The sequence below is a fragment of the Tamandua tetradactyla genome, chromosome 1 (genome assembly GCF_023851605.1).
Source record: "Tamandua tetradactyla isolate mTamTet1 chromosome 1, mTamTet1.pri, whole genome shotgun sequence".
Taxonomy (NCBI): Eukaryota; Metazoa; Chordata; class Mammalia; order Pilosa; family Myrmecophagidae; genus Tamandua; species Tamandua tetradactyla.
The window spans coordinates 44,724,283-44,744,793 of NC_135327.1; the positions used below are offsets into that span (position 1 = coordinate 44,724,283).

At 35.4% G+C, this 20,511-nt stretch overlaps 1 protein-coding gene across 3 annotated transcripts in view; it reads right to left on the bottom strand.

Moving 5' to 3' along the window:
* MACROD2 (mono-ADP ribosylhydrolase 2) overlaps nucleotides 1-20,511 on the bottom strand; it is a 2,249,967-nt gene that overhangs the window by 112,033 nt on the left and 2,117,423 nt on the right. For all 3 annotated transcript variants that reach the window (XM_077115113.1, XM_077115111.1, XM_077115108.1), the window contains one exon: nucleotides 7,651-7,728. In XM_077115113.1, coding sequence (XP_076971228.1) covers nucleotides 7,651-7,728 — 78 coding nt within the window. The remainder of the gene's footprint in view (nucleotides 1-7,650; nucleotides 7,729-20,511) is intronic.

Below are 20,511 nucleotides of genomic sequence, written 5' to 3' on the forward strand. Positions count from 1 at the left end.
TTCATATTTAGAATAGCTATTTGTATTTCTTCTGACTATTACCATTTGATTCCTTTGCTCAATTTTCTCTTGGATTGTTTATTTTTACTTTTTCTTACAGGTTAGAGATTTTTTTTTTAATAAGAAAATTCGTTCTTTGTCACATAGGCTGAGACTATTTTTCACAGTTTTTTTCTTTAGAATCGAATTATAATATTTATCATAGCATTTATATATTCAGATTTAGCCATTTCCTTTCTTCATGACATACTGACACAGGTGCATGAACACATTTGAGATATATAAATGCATGCGATATATTTTATAAAATACATGTAGACAATCATGCGTGTGTGGACATGTATTCATTATTCACTGTTTAAATGGCGGTCCCTATGCCAGTATTAAAAAAACAAACAACTTTTGTTTCTTTTAGTCTAGTACTTTCATAGTTTCATTTATATTTTGTATCTTTGTTCCTTCTGGAATTTATGTCAGTGGAAGGAATGAGGTTGGCATTCAGCTTTATTTTTCCAAACGGCCGACTTGTTGTCCTAATGCCATTTCCTTGAACATCTATCTTTGAAATGTCAGCCTGAATATGTACCAAAATCCCAGATCTACTTTGGTCTATTTCTAAACTCTTTATTCTGTTTCATTGATCAGCCTGTCTATTCCTACAGCAGGGCCACACCACTAATCACATTTTTCAAACATTCCATGTCATTTTTAGTCTATTTGTTCTGTCATTAACTGATAAAGATGTATCTGTGAATTCCCCCATTGTATTTCCAACACGTTTTTATTTGTAGGGTATCTTGCTATGACACAGAAAGACCATTCGCTGTCATATTTAATCAGGAATTTAACTTTTACTAAAATTCTACCTGGATAATTCTAAAGTAGTTTTTCATGTTTTCTTTAGATTTTTTTCTCAAAGAATATACGTTTCCATTTTTAAGTCTTTATCTTAATTTTGAATTTAATTTCAATCTGAGTGGTTTTCATATTTGATAAAGTACTCTAATTATATTTAGTGTCATAACTGTGTTTTTGTCATCTTTTATGCATTGCATTTTTGTCACATTGCTATTTGTTATGTATATTACTGAATATACTCAGGATACTCAGGCTGTTTATCTTTTTTGAAAGTTTATAATTTTATTTGCAATTGTTGTGAAATCTTTCAAAGATAATTCTTGAACCTAACTTGTACTGTCAGAGTCCATATAATAAGAATTTTAGCTAAGGAGTTGAGCTGCCTTTGTGGAAATCAGCTTTAGGTACAGTGGGACACTCTCCCTCCTCTGACTATAACTTTTTTGTATGACCATCGTGTCCTCTCTCTCTCCTTCCTTTCCTTGTTTCCTTTCTTCTTCTTTCTCTTCCTTCCTCTTTTAAACATTTTATTAAAAATGCAACACATACACATAAAAGTGCCCCCAAATACAGAGCTCAATTAAATAATTAAAACAAATACAAAAAATGCTATATCATATATCAAAACTATGTCATTATAATAACCATAGATGTCACCTCATGGTTCCTCCATCCCAGTACCTCCTCCCTGGTCACATTGTTTAATCAACACCCTGACTCCTTAGATTTTCTTTCTTTCTTTTTTTCCCCCTGCTTTTTGATCTTGATGTAAATGGAATTGTACAATATACATGCTTTAATACCTTCTTAATTTATCATTTTATTTGTGAGAGTCATCCAAGTTTTTGCACTTCTGCAGCTTATTCATTTTTGTTATTGCATGGTTTCCAATGAGTCCTCTCGGTCACCCTTATCTTTCTTCCTTTGTATAAAACTTGCCTTTTACTCCTGCATTTTTGTCACATTGAGATTTTTCTCTTTATCACTGGATTATTATGTGCACGGGTATAATTTTCTTTATGCTGCTTATGCTTGGGGGTCATAGGACTTCTTAGATATGTGAGTTTATGCTCATCAAATTTCTGAAAAAAATTCAGCCACTGTTTCTTCAAATATTTCATCTTCCCTCTCCACCTTAACTTCAGAGATTCCAAATACACCCACTTGAAGTATTTTCACAACTGATGATATTCTTCATGTTTTCTTCAATTTTTTTCCCTCTGTGTTTCATTTTGTGCACTTTCTATTGCTCTGTCTTGTCCAGTATGCCATGAACCCCAGCATGTATAGTTTTCATCTCAGATAGTATATATTTCACCTCTAGAGGTTCAGTTTGGGTTTTTTTTTTTTTTAATAATATCCATGTCTCTACTTAACGTGGTCAGTCCTTACTTTCACTTCTTGAAGGTATGTAATACAGTCAGGTTTTTTTTTTTTATTAGAGAAGTTGTGTTTGCAGAATAATCATGCATAAAATACCATATATCACCCTATTAACACCTTGCACTGGTGAGGTACAATTGTTACAATTGCTGAACGCACCTATTTATAATTGTACTATAAAGTGATAATCTCATCTGTGTCCTTCTGGGTTGATTTCTATTTCTATTTCCCTTCTCATCTCATTTTCCACACATCCCCTCGAGTTTCTGTATGTCTTGTGAGCAGACACACTGCCTCTGGTTCTGACCAGCCTTTTTAGCAGAGTGTTGCTGATGCTTGTCAAGTTGTGAAGAGTCTGAAATTTTACCCTACTTGCAAGTTTTCTGTCAGTGCCCATGAAACTGCCACAGTTAATTTGGTAGTATTAATCATATTCACAGTTTGTGCTACCCTTACCATTACCCATTACCAAAACTTTCCCATCTCCCAAAACAGAAACCTTCACCCATGATTCCTTATTTCCCATTCCCCCAATCCTCCCTGTAACCTTTAGTCTACTTTCTGTCGTCATGAATTTGCATATTGTAACTATTTCATACAAGTAGAATTGTACAATATCTGTCCCTTTGTGTTTGACTTATTGTGCTTAACTTGATATCTTCAGGATTCTTCTATATAGCGGCATGGATGAGGACTTCATTCCTTTTTTAGGCTGAGTAATATTCCACTGTATGTATACACAACATTTTGTTTATTCATCTGCAAATGAATATTTGGATTTCTTCCACTTTTGGTTATTGCTTAACACTGCTATGAATGTTGGTGAAAAATGTCTGTTTGAGTACCTGCTCTCAAGTTTTGGGTCATACCTACAAGTGGGATTGCCAGGTCATATGGTAATTTCATGTTTAACTTTTTGACAAAATGCTAAACTGTTTTCCACAGTGGCTATACCATTTTACATTTCCACTAACAATGTATTAAGGTTCCTATTTCTCTGCATCCATGCCAGCTCTTGCTATATTTGATCTTTTAAAATATTCTTTCCAGCAATTTAATATCAATTTAATATTCACAAGGTGGTATCTTGTCATTTTGATTTGCATTTCCTTAATGGCTAATAATGTTGAATACCTTTTGGTATGCTCATTGGCCAATTAGATATCTTCTTTGGAGAATTGTCCATTCAAGCCCTTTGCCCATTTTTAAAGTGGATTGTTTGTCTTTTTGTTATTGAGTTGCAGAAGTTTCTTACATATTCTGAAAATTATGCTCTTACCAGATATTTTTCTTACCAAATGTTTTTCTTTTCACTTTGTTGATACTGTCCTTCACACACATTTTTTTTTCATTTTGATGAAGCCAAATTTATTTTTTTCTCTTCTTGCGGTGGATTAAATTCCTTAAACATTTTTTATTGTGAAATATAACATATACACAAGGAAAGAAAGAAAAAGAAATAATTTTCCATGCACACTTCAACAAGTAGTTATAGAACAGATTTTAGAGTTTGTTATGGGTTACCATTCCACTATTTCAAGATTTTTCCTTCTAGCTACTCCAAAACACTGGAGGCTAGAAGAAATATCAATATAGTGATTCAGCAGTCATACACCTTTGTTAAATCCTATTCTCTCTAACTCTTCCTCCTCTGATCTTTCTCCCAATCTATAGAGATCTTTAGGCAATGCCCATTCTGACTTTTTCAAGTAGAAAAGGGATGTCAACACTAAAGGAGAGGGGGATATAATTAGCTAATAATCTTGGAGAAGCTGGTCCCTCTGGGTTTCAGGATTTATCTGGCCTAGGAACTCTCTGGAAATGGTAGTTTCCAGGAAAGAAAACTAGTGCATGAAACTTTTAAAGAATCTCAGTTTGAGCTGTAGGGGTTCTTAAGAGTTAGCAGGAGTAGTGTTGGTTGGGTTTTAGCAAACCATGGCAACTAGCAATATCTCACTAAAGCTTGCATAAGAGTAGTCTCCAGAATAGCCTCTTGATTCTATTTGATCACTCTTAGCCACTGAGGGTTTATCTTATTACACATCTTTCCCCACTTTTAGTTAGGAAGGCATTGTTGGTCCCAAGGTGCCAGGGCCAGACTCATTTCTGGGAATCACGCCCCACATTGTCAGGGAGACTTTCACCTCTGAATGTTATGTACCACGTAGTGGGGAGGGTAATGATTTTCCATGCAGAATTAGTATTAGAGAGAGAGGCCATATCTGAGAAACAAAATAGTTTTCCTGGAAGCAACTCTTTGGTCTTGTTATGGGTAGTCTTAACTTCTCCCCTACAGAAATAAGTTTCATAAGGGTAAGCCTCAAAATCAAGAGCTTGGCCTATTTCCTTGGGAATCCCCAATGGTTGAGAGGTACCCAGGGTTTCCCAAATGGGAAAAGTTTAATAGTTCCTTTTTTTTTCCTTCAGACCCTCAATGAATTCTACCAATACTTTTTACTTGTCAGCCCACAACAATCTGAGATGTATCCAGATATTGCATTAAGCTATATAGAATTACAAGGCCTTGTTTCCATTCTGGACTCCAGGAGTTTGGGTTGTTTAAATAAGCCATCCACATAGGTTGATTTAGATCATATGTCACAGAAAATTTAGGTTCTTGACATAATAAACCTCTCTGCCTTTGTTCTCATATAGTAGGGGAAGGTCTAGAGTACATAGACTATCATCTTTTATCCTGTATTCTGATTTATCTTAGTCCCAGCCAGATTCGTTTCATTTTTATTTCGAATTGAAACCTGATCTCTTTTTTGGTTACTTTAACTGGTATTGTATATAGCTAAACTAACTTTTAGGGCTGCAGCGCTCCATTTCTGGGTCTTAGGTGTCATAGAGTTACTCAAAGTGCTGTGGATTAAATTTGAATTATTCTGCTTGGAGTTCAAGGAGCTTTTTGAACATGGGGCCTGTGCTGGTTTGAAAGGATGTATGCACCCTAGAAAAGCCATGTTTTAATATTAATCCCATTTTGTAAAGGCAGCGTTTCTTCTAATCCCTATTCAATACTGTACATGTGAAACTGTAATTAGACCATCTCCCTGGAGACATGATTCAATCAAGAGTGGTTGTTAAACTGGATTAGGTAGAGACGTGTCTCCACCCACTAGGGTGGGTCTTGATTAGTTTACTGGAATCCTATAAAAGAGAATGACAAGAGAGAAAGCCAGGAGATTCTGAGAGAGCAGAATGATGTAGCCACGAGAAGCAGAGAACCCACCAACCAGTGCTCTTTGGAAATGAAGAAGGAAAATGCCTCCCTGGGAGCTTCATGAAACAGAAGCCAGGAGAGAAAGCTAGCAGATGATGCTGTTATTTGCCACGTGCCTTCTCACTTGAGAGAGAAACCCTTGACTTCATCAACCTTCTTGAACCAAGGTATCTTTTCCTGGATGCCTTAGATTGGACATTTCTATAGACTTGTTTTAATTGGGACATTTTCTCAATTAGAACTATAAACTAGCAACTTATTAAATTCTCCTTTTAAAAAGCCATTCCATTCCTGGTATATTGCACTCTGGCAGCCAACAAACTAGAACAGGGCTTGATATCCATCATAAATGTAGAAAATTTCTCACAATAATCTCTTCAAATATTTTTTTTCTCTCCTCTCTCTCTCTGGTATTCCATTTACATGTGATAGATTTTCTCATGATGTCTTCTATATCTTTTCTTCTCTTTAGTGTTTGCTAATCATACTTTTTTTTCTGTGTGGTTTTATTTTGGATATTTTCTTTTGACCTAACTTCCAGTTCACAAATTAATATGTTAAATCCATCTATTGAATTCTTAATTTCAGTTATGGCATTTTTAGGTTCTAGACTTTCTTTTCTTCCTTTTTTATTTCTTTGAATTACAGTTCTTGGCAAAAATTCTCGATTTTGTTTTTATCTCATATGTAGTGAGCATAATTATTTTATACTTTGTTTATAACTCTAATGTCGTCAGCCTATATGAGCTTGTTCCTCTTGTTTTCTTTTTGTGTGCTTGTTTTTCATGTAATTTTGTTTTCTCATTTTTCCATTTATTTGTGTGTGTGTGAGTGGGCTGGGCATTATATTTTACAAATTGATTATACACCTATTTGGAGGACTATAACACTCCTTGGTTTAGCTAGTAAATATTTACATTTTATTCTTTAGGTGTTTGACGATTGGGGGAGTAGGGCAAAAATCTGGGCTGCTCTTGATTCACTTTGGGGATTAAAATGATTTTAAGAATTGGACAGTAATCTCTTGGAAGGCTGATCTACTGCAGGCTCATTTTTTCTATTAGAGTATGATGTTTGGGTTCCAACCCTAAATACCAAGGGGTTGTTGCTCTTTTCTGCAATGGGACTTCAGACTTCTTTTGCAGAATCAGCAAATGCTATAAGATAAAAACAGTTTTAAATATTGGGCTTACATCTCTGGATTTCCATCTTCTCCCAAAACCTGACATTTTATTATCTTAGCTCTCTGATGCCTTTAAACAGACCCTGAACTTTCTCTGTCATGGTTGTATCATTGTCTTAGGTGGTAGGATTGGTTTAAATTATTTAGTCTTTCATTACTGATAGCAGACATTTCCCCTTTCTTCCTTTTCTTTCTTATTTTTAAACAATATATTATAATTTTCCGAGGAAAAAAATAAACATTTTGGTAAGATATTTTGATACCAAATCTGAAACAATTATTTAAACATTTCCATACATTTAATCAATCTCTTACCATTTAGCCCTTGCCAACTGTCTTTCTCCATCTTGACTTTTGCCTTCTATTCTCTAGTTACTGTTTTTGCACTGGCTTTATGTTAGGTTTATTCAGGAAGGATACCTGGGTGGAATATTTTCTTAACCTTTGGTAATTTATGTTTGTTTTTCTCATATGCTTTAAAAGTCTCCCTTTATCACTGACCTTCAGAAATTTCATAAGGCCATGTAGTTTTCTGTTCTCATTTGAGGTTTCATTATCTTTTCCTATAAGTATAACATGTAATCTCATGTTTTAGGCAGAGGGACTGGCTTGCATTAGAAACAAAAAATTTTTTCTGTTATGTTTCTAAAGTTTTGTTCATTTCTGTAGTATTCTCCTGGTATTACAATGATACATAGGTTTAATCTTCTGGATCTATTCTCCATATGTCTCACATTTATTCTCATTTGATCATATATTTATTTCAGTAGTTTCAAACACAATGCCTGTACTTTCTAGGCAGGAAACAAAAATCAGTGAAGCCAGCCTGTGGAGAGTCAACATCCTATCTAAAGTTGGCTGCTATGAGTCAGCTGGTGTCCAGCACCAATAAAATATTACCAAAATTCCATTTTTTTTCCAGAAAAGGTAAAAATATGTTTTGCTTTTTAAATAGAATTATTTTCTAGCAGAAAAATACTGAAAAAAACTCACTACTTACCATTGGGATTATCTTGGTCACACACAGATTGATCTTTTACTTCATCTTCTTTTATAATATTGTCATCCTTTGTGGACTCTAGTGCAACAAGTAAGCAAAACTTTTAGTTAGCATTTTTTATTTTTAGTTACCATTTTTAATTTTAGTTAGCAATTTTCAGCAAGAACATGATCTATATTTAGGGGGTGGTCTTTATTATTTTTAGTTTTAGCAAGTCATTAAAATATTTAAACACTATTATCAACAAATAAATTTTTCTTAAAATAGTACTCCATAAGGTATCTGCACAAAGTTGGGACACCATTTTGACAATATAGAAGGAAATACAAGAAGGGTCTGCACATCAATGAAAGTCTTCGGAGTATTGTGTAAAAAGATATGAAAAGAAGAAAGAATAGAGAAGATTAAAGGAATATCTAATTTTAATGTTCTTAATGCTTCCATTACTGTAGTTCACATATAAGAACACTGAGTCCTTGAAAATGCCAGTTAGAAAGCCTTGAAATCCAGTGGTAATTAAGCTCATCTTCCTTAGGGACTGTTCCTGCATCTGGAGAAAACAGAAAACTTCTGTTCTGTATAATTTCATCCTGTCCCTCTTATAGTATATTGAAACATAGAATCAGCATAAGCTCATCCTTTCTGTTATATAATGTATTTTACAAGAAATAACATGCCTAAGAGGATTCTGATGACTATGCATTCTTGCAAAGCTAGAAAGGGCCCCTTGGCAAATGTCTGAGGCTTCTCTGGAAGCTCTTTAAAAAATCATCATAAGTGGAGATGGATAGAGGTGATGGTAGCACATTATTGTGCGTGTAAGTAATTGTGCTGAATTATACATATGAATGTGGTAGAAGGGGGAAGTTTAGGGTCCTGTAAATCATAAAAAGGAAAGACAGAGGATAAAACATGGGATTGTATAACATAGTGAACTTTGTTGTGGATGATAACTGGCTAACAGGACATGTATAAGAATATCTTTCATGAATTAGAACAAATGTACATCTCTATACAAGGTATAAACAATAGGGTGGCATATGGGGAAAAATACACCTAATGCAAATGATAGTCTACAGTTCACAGTAATATTTTAATATCCTTTAAATATTCAAATATTTAATATTTAATATTCTTCCAATATCTAATGTAAATGATAATCTATAGTTCACAGTAGTATTTCAATATTCTTTCAATAATCTTGTTTTAACAAAGATACCACACCAATGCTAAATGTCAATAATAAGGGGGCATGGTGATGAATACACAACTCTGTGAATATATTGCAAGCCATGATTGTACGCTTTGGATGGATTGTATGGTGTGTGACTATATCTCAATAAAACTGCCTTAAAAATGCCATAGGAAGGAGTATGTGAGAGGGTCAGCAGGAAGACAGAAAATGGGTTTCTTAATCATTACACAAATATTTATTAAGGCCCAACTATCTGCTAGATACTGGGGAGGCAATAGTGAACCAAATGTGCTGGGGAGTATAGAAAACAAAACTTCAGTTCTCTGCCTTTGTGGGGTTTACTCGGTAACTTTCATGTAGCTGAAACACTGACAATCAAACGATGTCTAAAAGTCATGAGCTGGTTTTGTCTGCATGAGGCAATGGAAAAAGCTGGACTGGTAGGCCAACCCCTCTATTACTTACAAACGGGCTCTATACTGAGTTCTTTTCTCTCAGTTGAGTTCCAACTCTAACAGAATTGAATCAGATAGAGTCTAAAGTAAATCATTCTTTCTTTGTTTTCTTCCTATCTTCCTAGTTCCCCTTCTGCCCTCACTCCAAAACTTGGAAATAACTTTAAACAATATGGTTTGGAATATTCTGAGAAAGTTGTTTTTTGAAGCTGCCACAAGCAATATTTGATCGACAAGTGAGAAACCTGGGTAGTTAACATATGATTCAAATTTAATAACCAGCCAAGCAAGTATACACCCAAAGTGTATGGTTTTAATTAACTGCAAATAATTCCCCCAAGGCAAATGTTTAATTATCTGCACAGCTTCTTATTTCTTTCTTAGACTGACAATAAGTTGCAAAGTCCAAATTTGGAAGCAAAACTGAGCACTGACTTTTTCCAAACTATCTTACTTGTGTCAACTTGTTTTAAAACATATCCTGTTAAAATATACCTTTTTAATTTTGAAACTAATGTGTAGATTAAAAAAAATCCTTTGAATGCTATTATTATCACATTAACATTGAACATGAACAATGATTTAATAGGTACTATCTGGACCAGGCTAAGTTTTAATTTTGCAAGTGTTTCAGTTTTACCTATTTATGGAAAATGGTATCATTTGATATGTAGTCTTGTACAACACTCATTTCTCCAAACATTAACTTTTTATGATTATCCAATATTTTGCATGTAGCTGAAATGTATTAATTTACACTGAACAATAATTCATTATGCTTGCAAACTTACATAAACATCATTTTTCATGCACCAAGTATTATACAAAATGCTTTTAGAAAGTGATTTACATTGGGCTTACAAGTTTATGGTCTAATGATTTGCATAGGATAGGTGAAAAGTGCTTAAAAATTAAATCACTTGATTGTATCTATTTTGTCACCAAAATCTGTTTAGCAAATTAATTTACCCTTTAGTTTCAGTTTCCTAGGGGATTTGTTCTGACATCAGAAGATGCCTTCTGATCTTATCTGCTCTAATCTAGCCAGTGCATTTGACTCTGACACACCATCAATAATTATTTGTACTAGTATTTTATGTAGAATTAAGGGGAAAAGTCTGCCAAATTATCAATTCTAAGATGTGTCCTGATTTTAGACATAAAATATATGGAAAAATATTCATCTTAAGTTGTGAAATATGTTTAAGTAGGTTTATGTTACAATACATGCAAATTTACATATTTTTGTAATGACAAAGATTTCACTTCAGCATGACTGATCAGTAATCTGAAAGGAATTAAATCTAAGTGTTTCAACTTTCTCACACAGCCAAGCCCACAAATTTGCTTTGTCCTGTATATGAACCTTTTATCCAGCAATGGTTCCACCTTCACATATGCCAATAAAGTAAGATGGAAAAGTATAAGTTCCTGGCAGCAAATAACCAGATGGCTACGGAAGATTGTTTTCACTGTAGTGTCTACACTAAAAGGGCTATTTAAATTTCCAGCCTCATAAACTTTGGCAAGATGGTTTTGATACTGAATGCTTAAAATCATAGCTCCTAGTTCTTGGTTTCAAATGACAGTGCAGTTTTTCAGTTCAGGAGGTGATAAAGGCTGTATTGTATATATATATGAAATCATTATTCATAATGAGAGGCAGGAAGCATATATATCCAATGTATATGGTGACTAAAAAGCTTATATTTATATGTAAGTTCTGTAAACTACCATGAAAAAATGTATATACTAAATTCTTGTAGCATCTTGGATTCATACATTTTTTAGTCTAAAAATCATCATTTAGTAATGTTCAAAAATGTGAAGCAATTATCTAATTCTGAGAGTCAATGTTATTTTAATAGCAGAGAACTGGAATTAAATTTCTATGTAGAATCTGTCTTTCAGAATCTTTAAGGTCAATATCATTTTGGAGAATTTTTTTCAAATGCAAATATTAAATGAAATATTCAAGCTGAAAGTCTAAAGATAGATTTGCTTTTAAGATTAAGGAGAAAAAAAGAGAAACTTTCACTTAAAGTCCCCTCCTTTAGAAGGGTTTAAAATGGTTAAAAGACTGTTTAAAACAGAGTAAAATAAAACAGCACAAATTCCAAAAAGGTCACTTTTAATGTCATCAATTACATATGTCTACCCAGAATAAGTACATGTATGGATTTAAGCTGTGATCAAAAGTATAGGAATTATAAACATATAGGATTTATAAATCCAAGTGAGTGCTATCTCAAAGATGTTCCCTTAGAACAAAAGTTCTTAACCCCAGGAGATCCCTGGATATACTTTAAGGCTCCATAAACGCTTTTGAAATTATATGCTAAATGTATGCAGCATATATTCATATGCTCATTTTTCTGGGAGGAGATAGCTTCCATCATATTCTCATAGAATCCATGACCCCAATCAGGTTAAAAATAGCTGAAAGTTTTTATTCTAATGCCAGTGACAATGCAGTTTTACCAGACATTACCTACAGAGCTTGATGCCCACTCCATGAATTGATCAGTGATGGCAAATCTTGAATTCTTAAGCATATATTTGACTTAGGTAATGGCCAAAATATAAAGAGCTGTGTTTAGTGAATGAGGAGGAAAATCCAGCTGACAAAAACATGTTATGTTCATCTCTAATTTTAATGCAAAGTATAAAACTAAATGATGATTAGCTTTGAAGGTGGTTTCAAATCAGAAGGTCTACAAAAATCATATGGTAAGAGAGCTAGCCCCTGACTATTACTTAAAGTGGTGATAGGAGTCAGTTTTGGTGGAAAAGTTCTAATGGGTCTGAAAAAAAAATAAGTACTATAGCTTAATAAATTTATACACAAACACCTATACACAAAATAATCTTTCTCTGTAATATGGAAACATCCACACACACTGTGCTGGTTTGGAATTATCATGTACCTCAGAAAAGCCATGTTTTAATCCTGATCCAATCTTGTGGGGTGGGAAGTAGTGTTTAGGGTGAGAAACTTTTACTGGATTGTTTCCATGGAAATGTGACACACCAAGTTGTGCACGTGACTTTTTGATTAGATGGAGATACGAGTCCACCCATTCGAGGCGGGTCTTGATTAGTTTAGTCTTTTAAAAGGGGAAACATTCTGGAGAAACCTCAGATGCAGATGCTTAGAGAACAGTTGCTTCAAAGCTGACAGAGTCCACATGAGACCCAGACTTTTGGGATATAGAAAGAAAAAGCTCCTAGGGAAGCTGTTTGGAACTAGAAGCCAAAGACCCCAGCAGACACCAGTCATGTGCCTTCTCAGTTGACAGAGGTGTTCTAGACCTATTGGTCTTTTTTGAGTCAAAGTATCTTTTCTGGATGTCTTAGTTTGGACATTTTAATGGTCTTAGAACTATAAACTTGCAACTTAATAAATTTCCCTTTTAAAAGCTGTTCAATTTCTGGTATGTTGCATTCTGGCAGCTGTAGCAAACCGAAACAGAAACTTAACAGCTTAGCTTGATGCAAAAGTTGCACAAAAACACAATCCTTGAATGTTTTTTTGGTTCTTGTAAACTGATTTGATTATATCAAGCAAAACATTTATCCTGAATTGTTCATTTGAATCTCTGGTTTATTATGTGAAACAATTAGAACAAAGTAGTTCTTTCCTCCATTTGAACACTGTGTTAACCATAATAAACTAGAGGATCTCCTGCAGGTAATCATGGTCTTGTTGAAGGTCTGCAGTGACTTTCCTTCTATGTAAGAAAAATATATCCTGTAACATGTTTCCAGAGTATTCCAATAAACTGTGTTTGGTCCCAGTGAAACTGGATATCCAAGGCTGAACTATATTTACCTGAAAGGTAACTGAGGGACAGGACATTGAGCTGGGAGTGAGAAGCTCAAATGAGCTTTTGTGGGTCATTTGTCTTCATTATGCTCTCATTAACCCCCATTAAAAGGCAGCCAATCATTCCCAGAGTTGTGGAATACAAGCACTCAGAGTCTTTAGTATGGCTTGGCTGTGAAAACTACCATCATGTATAACTACCCTTGTTTCTATTAGAAGACACTAACTTTTTTAAGAGTGCCTTTTCAAACATGGGAAGTCATATTCTTCTACTGTTATTGTCAATACAAGTAATTAAGAATCAATTATTATAGTGAGAGGAACACTAGCTTGGGGTTATGATTCTAAATTTACAAATACAAGTTGCTTCATAACTCAAGGAAAACCCATTCACCTCACGTAATCTCAATTTCTGCATTTAGAAATTGAGGGGTTTGAGCCAGATAATTTCTCTAAGATACCTTATAAGGCTGATCAGCTCATTTGTTCAAATTAACTCCTTGTTCTCACAACACTTCTCTGTAAATGTCCCCACTTCACCCTCATTATGTGTCTTCAGTGGATAGTTGTGTCTCTGAGATTTTTCATTTTCTTTATAAAATAACAATTAATAGCAGGGTAAGTACTGTGATGTGTAACAATACCACCCAGGCCATCTTTAAATCATCAACTTGACCAAGAAGCATCACAATGTAAAACAGAACAGCTGGATGTAAAGCTGGTTAGTCTGTGACAGAAAAAGAAATGCTTAATTACCCTTTCCATCAAGTTAATTTCCCCCTCCCCTTGGCACTGTAAATAAAGGCAAATCTCCTCTTATTTTTGGTTGTCCATGACTTGGCTGTTTCAGTAACCTTGACCCCCACTCTTCTCATTCCTTTCTAATGTTGCCTCCTTTTTCCCGTTGCTAAGCCTCTCCTGCAGGTTCTCATGACATCATTTTTTAGAAAGTTAATCAGGCCACGGGCATTAAAATTAAGTAGCTATGGTACCAAATGTAAACTGGCTTGGAATTCGATTATAAAGTTGATCTGTTACTCAGGGAGAGTGCAAGGTTTTATTTACACTTTGGTTTAATTTGATCTGCACATGAAAGGTGGTTGTGATTGTACAACTGAGAGGCCCTTCCATCTTGGGGGACATTATGAGGGCTTTTGTGGACCTAACTCAGAGTGGTCTCAGCCTAGCGACAGGCCACTACCCGTCAGTTACTTCCATGGAGAAGTCAAGGTCAAGGCGGTGGACAGAATCTGTCCCCAGGTTCACATAAAGATTCATGGAGCTTTCAGCCAGAGTCTGGGAGAGTGTGGTGGAGATGTCAGGACCTATAAGAGATGCAGTGTTTCCTAGAGTCTTCAAGAACTAAGTCATATTCCACCTCATTGAAGCATAACTTAAGCCTTAATTCCCAAATGATGTAAAGGACATGTTTGGAGCCTAAGATAAGCATCTGTGCCCTTCATGAGAATTCCTAATTTTATGTGAGCTTCAAAGACCTGGATTATTTTACCACCTCTTAGTTCCTCATACCTGGAAGGACACACAAACTCACCCACCTGAAAAAAATTTTAATTGAAGCCCTGCTAATGGGTCTCTATCCACTCAGGTCTTTGCATTCATCTGTTTTCTTTTCTTTTTTTCTAATTTTCCCATGCCATTGAATGTAATTCTACAATAATGGTGGCTTCAGAGTGGTTCATTATGTGACCTAAACTAACCTAAGCTATTTTATCATTGCCTCTAGTGTTGGACATTCAAACTAAATCCAATTTTTGGCTGCTCTAAATAATCCAGCCTTATTGTTGTAGGGGAGATCCCAGGACTGGATTCATTCCTCTCCTCTTTCTCTTATTCCCAGCCCTCTCCCACTTCTGAGGTCCTTAGATACAGAAGCAAAAACAGAACCAGCCCATGTTAGCTGCACATTGAAGCACTTGGTGTCCCACCACTACGCCCTTGGGCTATTCCTGAGGTTACCATGGATGGTTCGATGACCTCTGTTTCTAAGACTATCTGACAGAAGGTTTTCTTTACCTGGATGGGACAGAAGTTACCCAGGAGTTAACGCCTCCAGAGCAAGCCCTGAAACCTTGAGGATTCTGGTGAAAAATACCTATTTCCTCACCCCTTAGCTAGACAATTCTGAATGTATTCTATGCACCTCTAAGAGGACTGAGCCCCACTGGTTCCCATTTGCAGTAACCCACTTATTAGTTTACCTTCTATTGGCCCCTCCCTTCCCTGCTTCTCTTCCCTACTCCCTTACCTATGCTTCCTGGGGCTACCTATATAGTCACTAGCCTTTCTCTTACTATGTCATAGCCAAAATGTGGATGCTCACTCTATTCTCCTGACTTGGATTCTGCTGCTCTGTCTATGCCATGCTGTCTTTAATTAGGAGAAGTTGGGACAAGTGCCTGCTAGAACCTGGTGCTTTATGCCCCCCAGTCTGCTTTGAAAGGGCCCCTCATGCACAGGTATGCTATTTCTCACCATATGATATTGACCACCTGATCACAGATGATTAATGAGAGACAGGCCCTGGGCAGCCACATACAGGATGGCCAGCAGACTTTAAGTTGGCCTGACATGAGAGCTCCACCTTGCTGGAGAGAATAATGTTAGATGATAATGAAAAGGACCAACTAGGTCCTCTGTGTTTGGAGTGTTTGGATGTAAAATATATAAAGATTTCAAAGCATAGAGTTTTTAAAAGGTAGAGATTCACTGAAAGAGAAGGGGGAAAACATAAGCCATGGATGGAGTGGAACAAAGAAGGATTAAGAGTTTTGGGTAGCATCGGAAGGGTAGAAAGAGAAAAAGGAGGTGAAGGCTTTTAGCATTCATCGAGGGGAGTTCTGTTCAAGAAGTTGAACCACTAGCGGAGCTGCTGTTGCCTGCTGGATTCTCCAGTTCTAGGGGCAGAGAGAGATGGCTTTTCTACTCTGACTTTTGTACAAACCAAGGTAGCCTCAGGGCATGTCTCTTTTGTATACCTCAAAAGAGTTTAACCCACTCACTTTCTGGTCCTTGCGATTTCATTATCTAATTTTAATGTGAAACATACTTTAAACATTCCTAAAGGGCTTTTTATAAATACTATTTTAAGATGTTTAGCATCCTTCTAGATCCATTTCTTAAAAGTTACCTTTTTAGTCAATTCAAACGTATAGCTCCCTGATGAACATGAACATGGGTTGAAAGATATTGTGCCAAGGAACTTCCAGAAATTTAAAGAGGAGAACAGCCTGGTCATGCAGAATCAAATATGTTCAATACATTTCATTTTCAAATATGACTCTGGAGGGGGAAAAAACTCAGACGACATCTGGTGTTACAGGAAATGAGGTGTGTAGAGGCATTTCTATGATGAGGGTAATGTTTTGCTCTTGAGGGCAGCATGAAGATATAGAGGAATTCAAGGAGGAGTGGGTTGTGATCTGTTCAGCTTTATAAGCTGTAATTTTTTGCTTGGTTTATGAAAAGTCATATTCAAGTGTAATATGTTAATATGATCACGAACTCTGACCTATGTAAGGTTAGCTGACTCATAGAGGGTTCAAATATACACTTGACCTCATTAAAACCAGCCATCTGCTATATGACGCTATTGTGAACCACTGATTATACACTTTGCATGATTACATGGCATGTGAATATATAGTATATGTCATTAAAAATTTTTTTTAAAAACTGCACAAGCAGTCAACACTGCTTTTAAGTAAAGCACAATGACTGACATAAAAATAAATACATAAATAACAATTTTTAAAATTTTCATTAATTCTAATTTCTACGGCTTAAAGTAATACCTGAATATATCCAAGAGTACGTTGGGCAGATATTTTTAAAGTATTGGCAAAGTCCCTTGAGAGACTAGAGAAAAAATATGGAACTATTAAACTTTCCCAATGGGGAATGCCCAGATAGTCTCTCAAATATTAGAGACTCCCAAGTTGATAGGAAGCCCTTGATCTTGACTTGAGGCTTGCTCTTATGAAACTTATTTCTGTAACAGAAAAGCTAAGCCTAAGAATTATGCCTAAGAGTCCCTTCCAGAGAACCTCCCTTTGTTGCTCAGATGTGGCCTCTCTCTCTAAGACCAACTCTGCAAGGAAAATCATTCCTCTGTTCACTATGTGGGAAACAATATCCAGGGGTTTGAGTCTCCCTGGCAATATGGGGCATGACTTGGGATGAGCCTGGCCCTGGCACAGGGGGATCAACAATACCTTCTTGATCAAAAGCAGGAAAACAAATGTAACAAAATAAGGTATCAGTGGCGAAGAGAGTTCAAATAGTGTCAAGAGATTATTCTGGAAGTTACTCTCATGCAAGCTTCAGCTTGATATGGCTAATCCCCAGGGTTTGCTAAATCCCAACCAATATCATTCCTATTAACCCTAAATAACACCCAGGGCTCTATATGAGAACCTATAAAACTTGCACGCATTAAGTTTACTTTTCAGAAACCTAAAACCTCAGATGGTTTCTAGGCCAGAAAAATGCTGAAACCCAGAAGTACCAGTCTTTCCAAAAATCTTCAACCAATTCCATAATCCTATGCCATATTTTTGATACCTCTTTTCAACATTAATAAAATTAGAATGGGCATAATCCAAATATCCCTAAAAATTGAGAGAAGGATCAAAGGAGAAGGAGGAGTAATAACAGAGAAGTTAGGATTTAACAAATGAGGATGACTGCTGAATCATTATAGTGATATTTCTTGTTAGTTTCCAGTGTCTTGGAGCAGCTAGAAGGAAACACTTGAAATTGTGGAACTATAACCCATATCAAACTTTGAAATCTGTTCTACAACTATTTGTTAAAATGTACTTTGAAATTTATTGTTTTTTTGTACATATATTTCACAATAAAAAATGTTTTAAAAAACCCAACTGTCTGCATAAAATGTGAGTATGGGAATATTTCACAACCCAAAACCAAATATAAAATATCTGTCACTAAGAAAATAATGAGCAAATTCATGAATCGAAGTTCTGTTAGAGCCTCTATTGTGACACAATCTCATCTATTAAGTAAAGAACCTGTGGCCTCATTATAAATGTCATTTTTGAGAGAATCACTTTAAATACGATTTTGCAATAAGGACATAATAAAAGCAAAATAAACAGAGTGAATCTACTATAAACTTGGAGCATGCAAAAATCTATATTTACTTCTAGGACCACTGACTTTAAAAAATAGCAGACAACATGAAACATTCTATTATTCCTTGAAAGGAAGAATGTGAAAAAAATCAAGTATTTACCATTTATTTTATCCCTGCCATACTGTGACATTCAATAAAACTGTGTGTGCATGTATATGTGTGTTTCTCTCAATACAGAGCAACCTTGTGGCATAAGGAAAAAACACACACACACAGGAATGGAACTTTTTTAAAAAGGTCTGAGCTCCAGTCTATTCTTTAGCAATCAGCACTGTTATAGCCCTGGGCAAGTTAATTCAACCTGAGTCTTGGTTGCCTCATTTGTAAAACTGGTGAAATAACATCACCCATCTTTGGAAGATATTAGGAAGCTATTCAACAAACTCATTTCCCTTCTCTTAGTTACAGAGGAAAGCAGAACTCTGGGAATTCAGGATTCAGGAAGTTCTCTTTTGCAGCCAGCACCATGTGTCTGAGTTCTGGCCAAGGGAAGACCTGACCCATAAAAACCTCCTGTGCAGCCCTTTTCTCTCTTTCCTCCCCAGTTGCAAACTGGATGTCAAGGCTCAGGACCACTTTGAAGATCACAGGTTGAAAATCACAAACTTCCATCAGCTTGAGTCCTTGAATGGCTGTGTGGAGCAGAACTTCTCCCTTAGCTTTTATGTGCACAGAAACCTAAATTCTGTTGGGTAAGGGAATTTGAAAGTTTTGTTACAGCTGCTAGCATTACCTAATTCATATATCTCAGGGTCATTGAAAGAGGGAATTTGGGCACTATGAAATATGTTTTTGCTTGTTATTGTTCAAGTCCAACCAATTAGGGTGTGTGAATATATTTCTTAGGATCACAATTTCTACATTACTGCTGAAAAGATTTCCAAAGTAAGTAATTAGCAAAGATAGCCTGACCTAATAGCAAAGATATTTTGGGGGTGAAATTAAGTAGCAAAAGATATTAGTATGTTTTTTTCCATCCTTTCACTATCAACCTGTTTTTATATTAGGGTCTAAAGTGGGGTCTAAAGTGAGTCTCTTGTAAACAACATATAGTTGGATCATGTTCTTTTTTTTTTTTAATCTATTCTATTAATCTGTGCTTTTTTTTTTTTTTTTTTTTGACTGGAGGAGTTTAATCCATTAACATTCAGTATTACTACAAAGGCAATATTTCAGTCATTTTGTCCTTTGGTTTTTATATATCATATTCATTTTTTGTCCACCTTTACTGCAGCCTCCTTTTCTGTATAGTTGATCTTTTGTGATATAATTGATTGAGCCTTTCTCATTTCTGTTACTACATATTTTTTAAATATATTCCTTCGGTTACCCTGGGGTTTATATTATACAACCTACATCTATAACCTCCTAATTTGAAAAACTACCAACTTAACTTCAATAGCATATACATTCTTTGCTCCCATATCCTTCTATTTCCCTTGTTTATACTGTTTTGTCCTATATTACTTCTATATATTTTTATGTGTCCTTTATCAGGACATATGATTTTCCTTGTTCAATTGTATTCTGACTCTCATAGGAATTAAAGAGTAGAGCTGTATTGAACATTCAGTAATATTTATTTTTGTACTTACCCTTTTAATTACTTTTATTGAAGAACTTCACTTTTTCACACTATTCCAAGCCACTGTCTCCTGCCTCTTTAAGCCAAAGAAATCCAACAGCAATTATTTTAAGACAGATATTTTGTTGACAAACTCTATCAGTTTATCTGTGAATATTTTTAAATCTATCTCATTTTTGAAGGACACTTTTGCCAGATAAAGGATTTTGGTCTGGCAGCTTTTCTCTTTCAGCGACTTAAATGTATCTTACCATTGCTCCATCCATGGTATCTGATGAGAAATCTGTACTTGGTCTTATTAAGCATTCCTTGTATATGATGAATCTCTTTTCTCTTGCAGCTTCCAGAATTCTCTCTCTACCTTTGGCATTTGACATTTGGATTAGTATGTATCTTGGAGTAGGCCTACTAAGATTTAGTTTGTTCAGAGTACACGGTACTTTTTTGGACAGGTATTTGTATGTCTTTCATAAGAGGGGGGAAATTTTTGGCTATTATGTACTCAGATCTTCTTTCTGTCCCTTTACCCATTTCTTCTCCTTCTGGGAAATCTATGAAGCATATGTTGGTATGTTTTATGCTTCACTCAAGTCTCTGAGACACTGCTCAATTTTTTCTATTCTT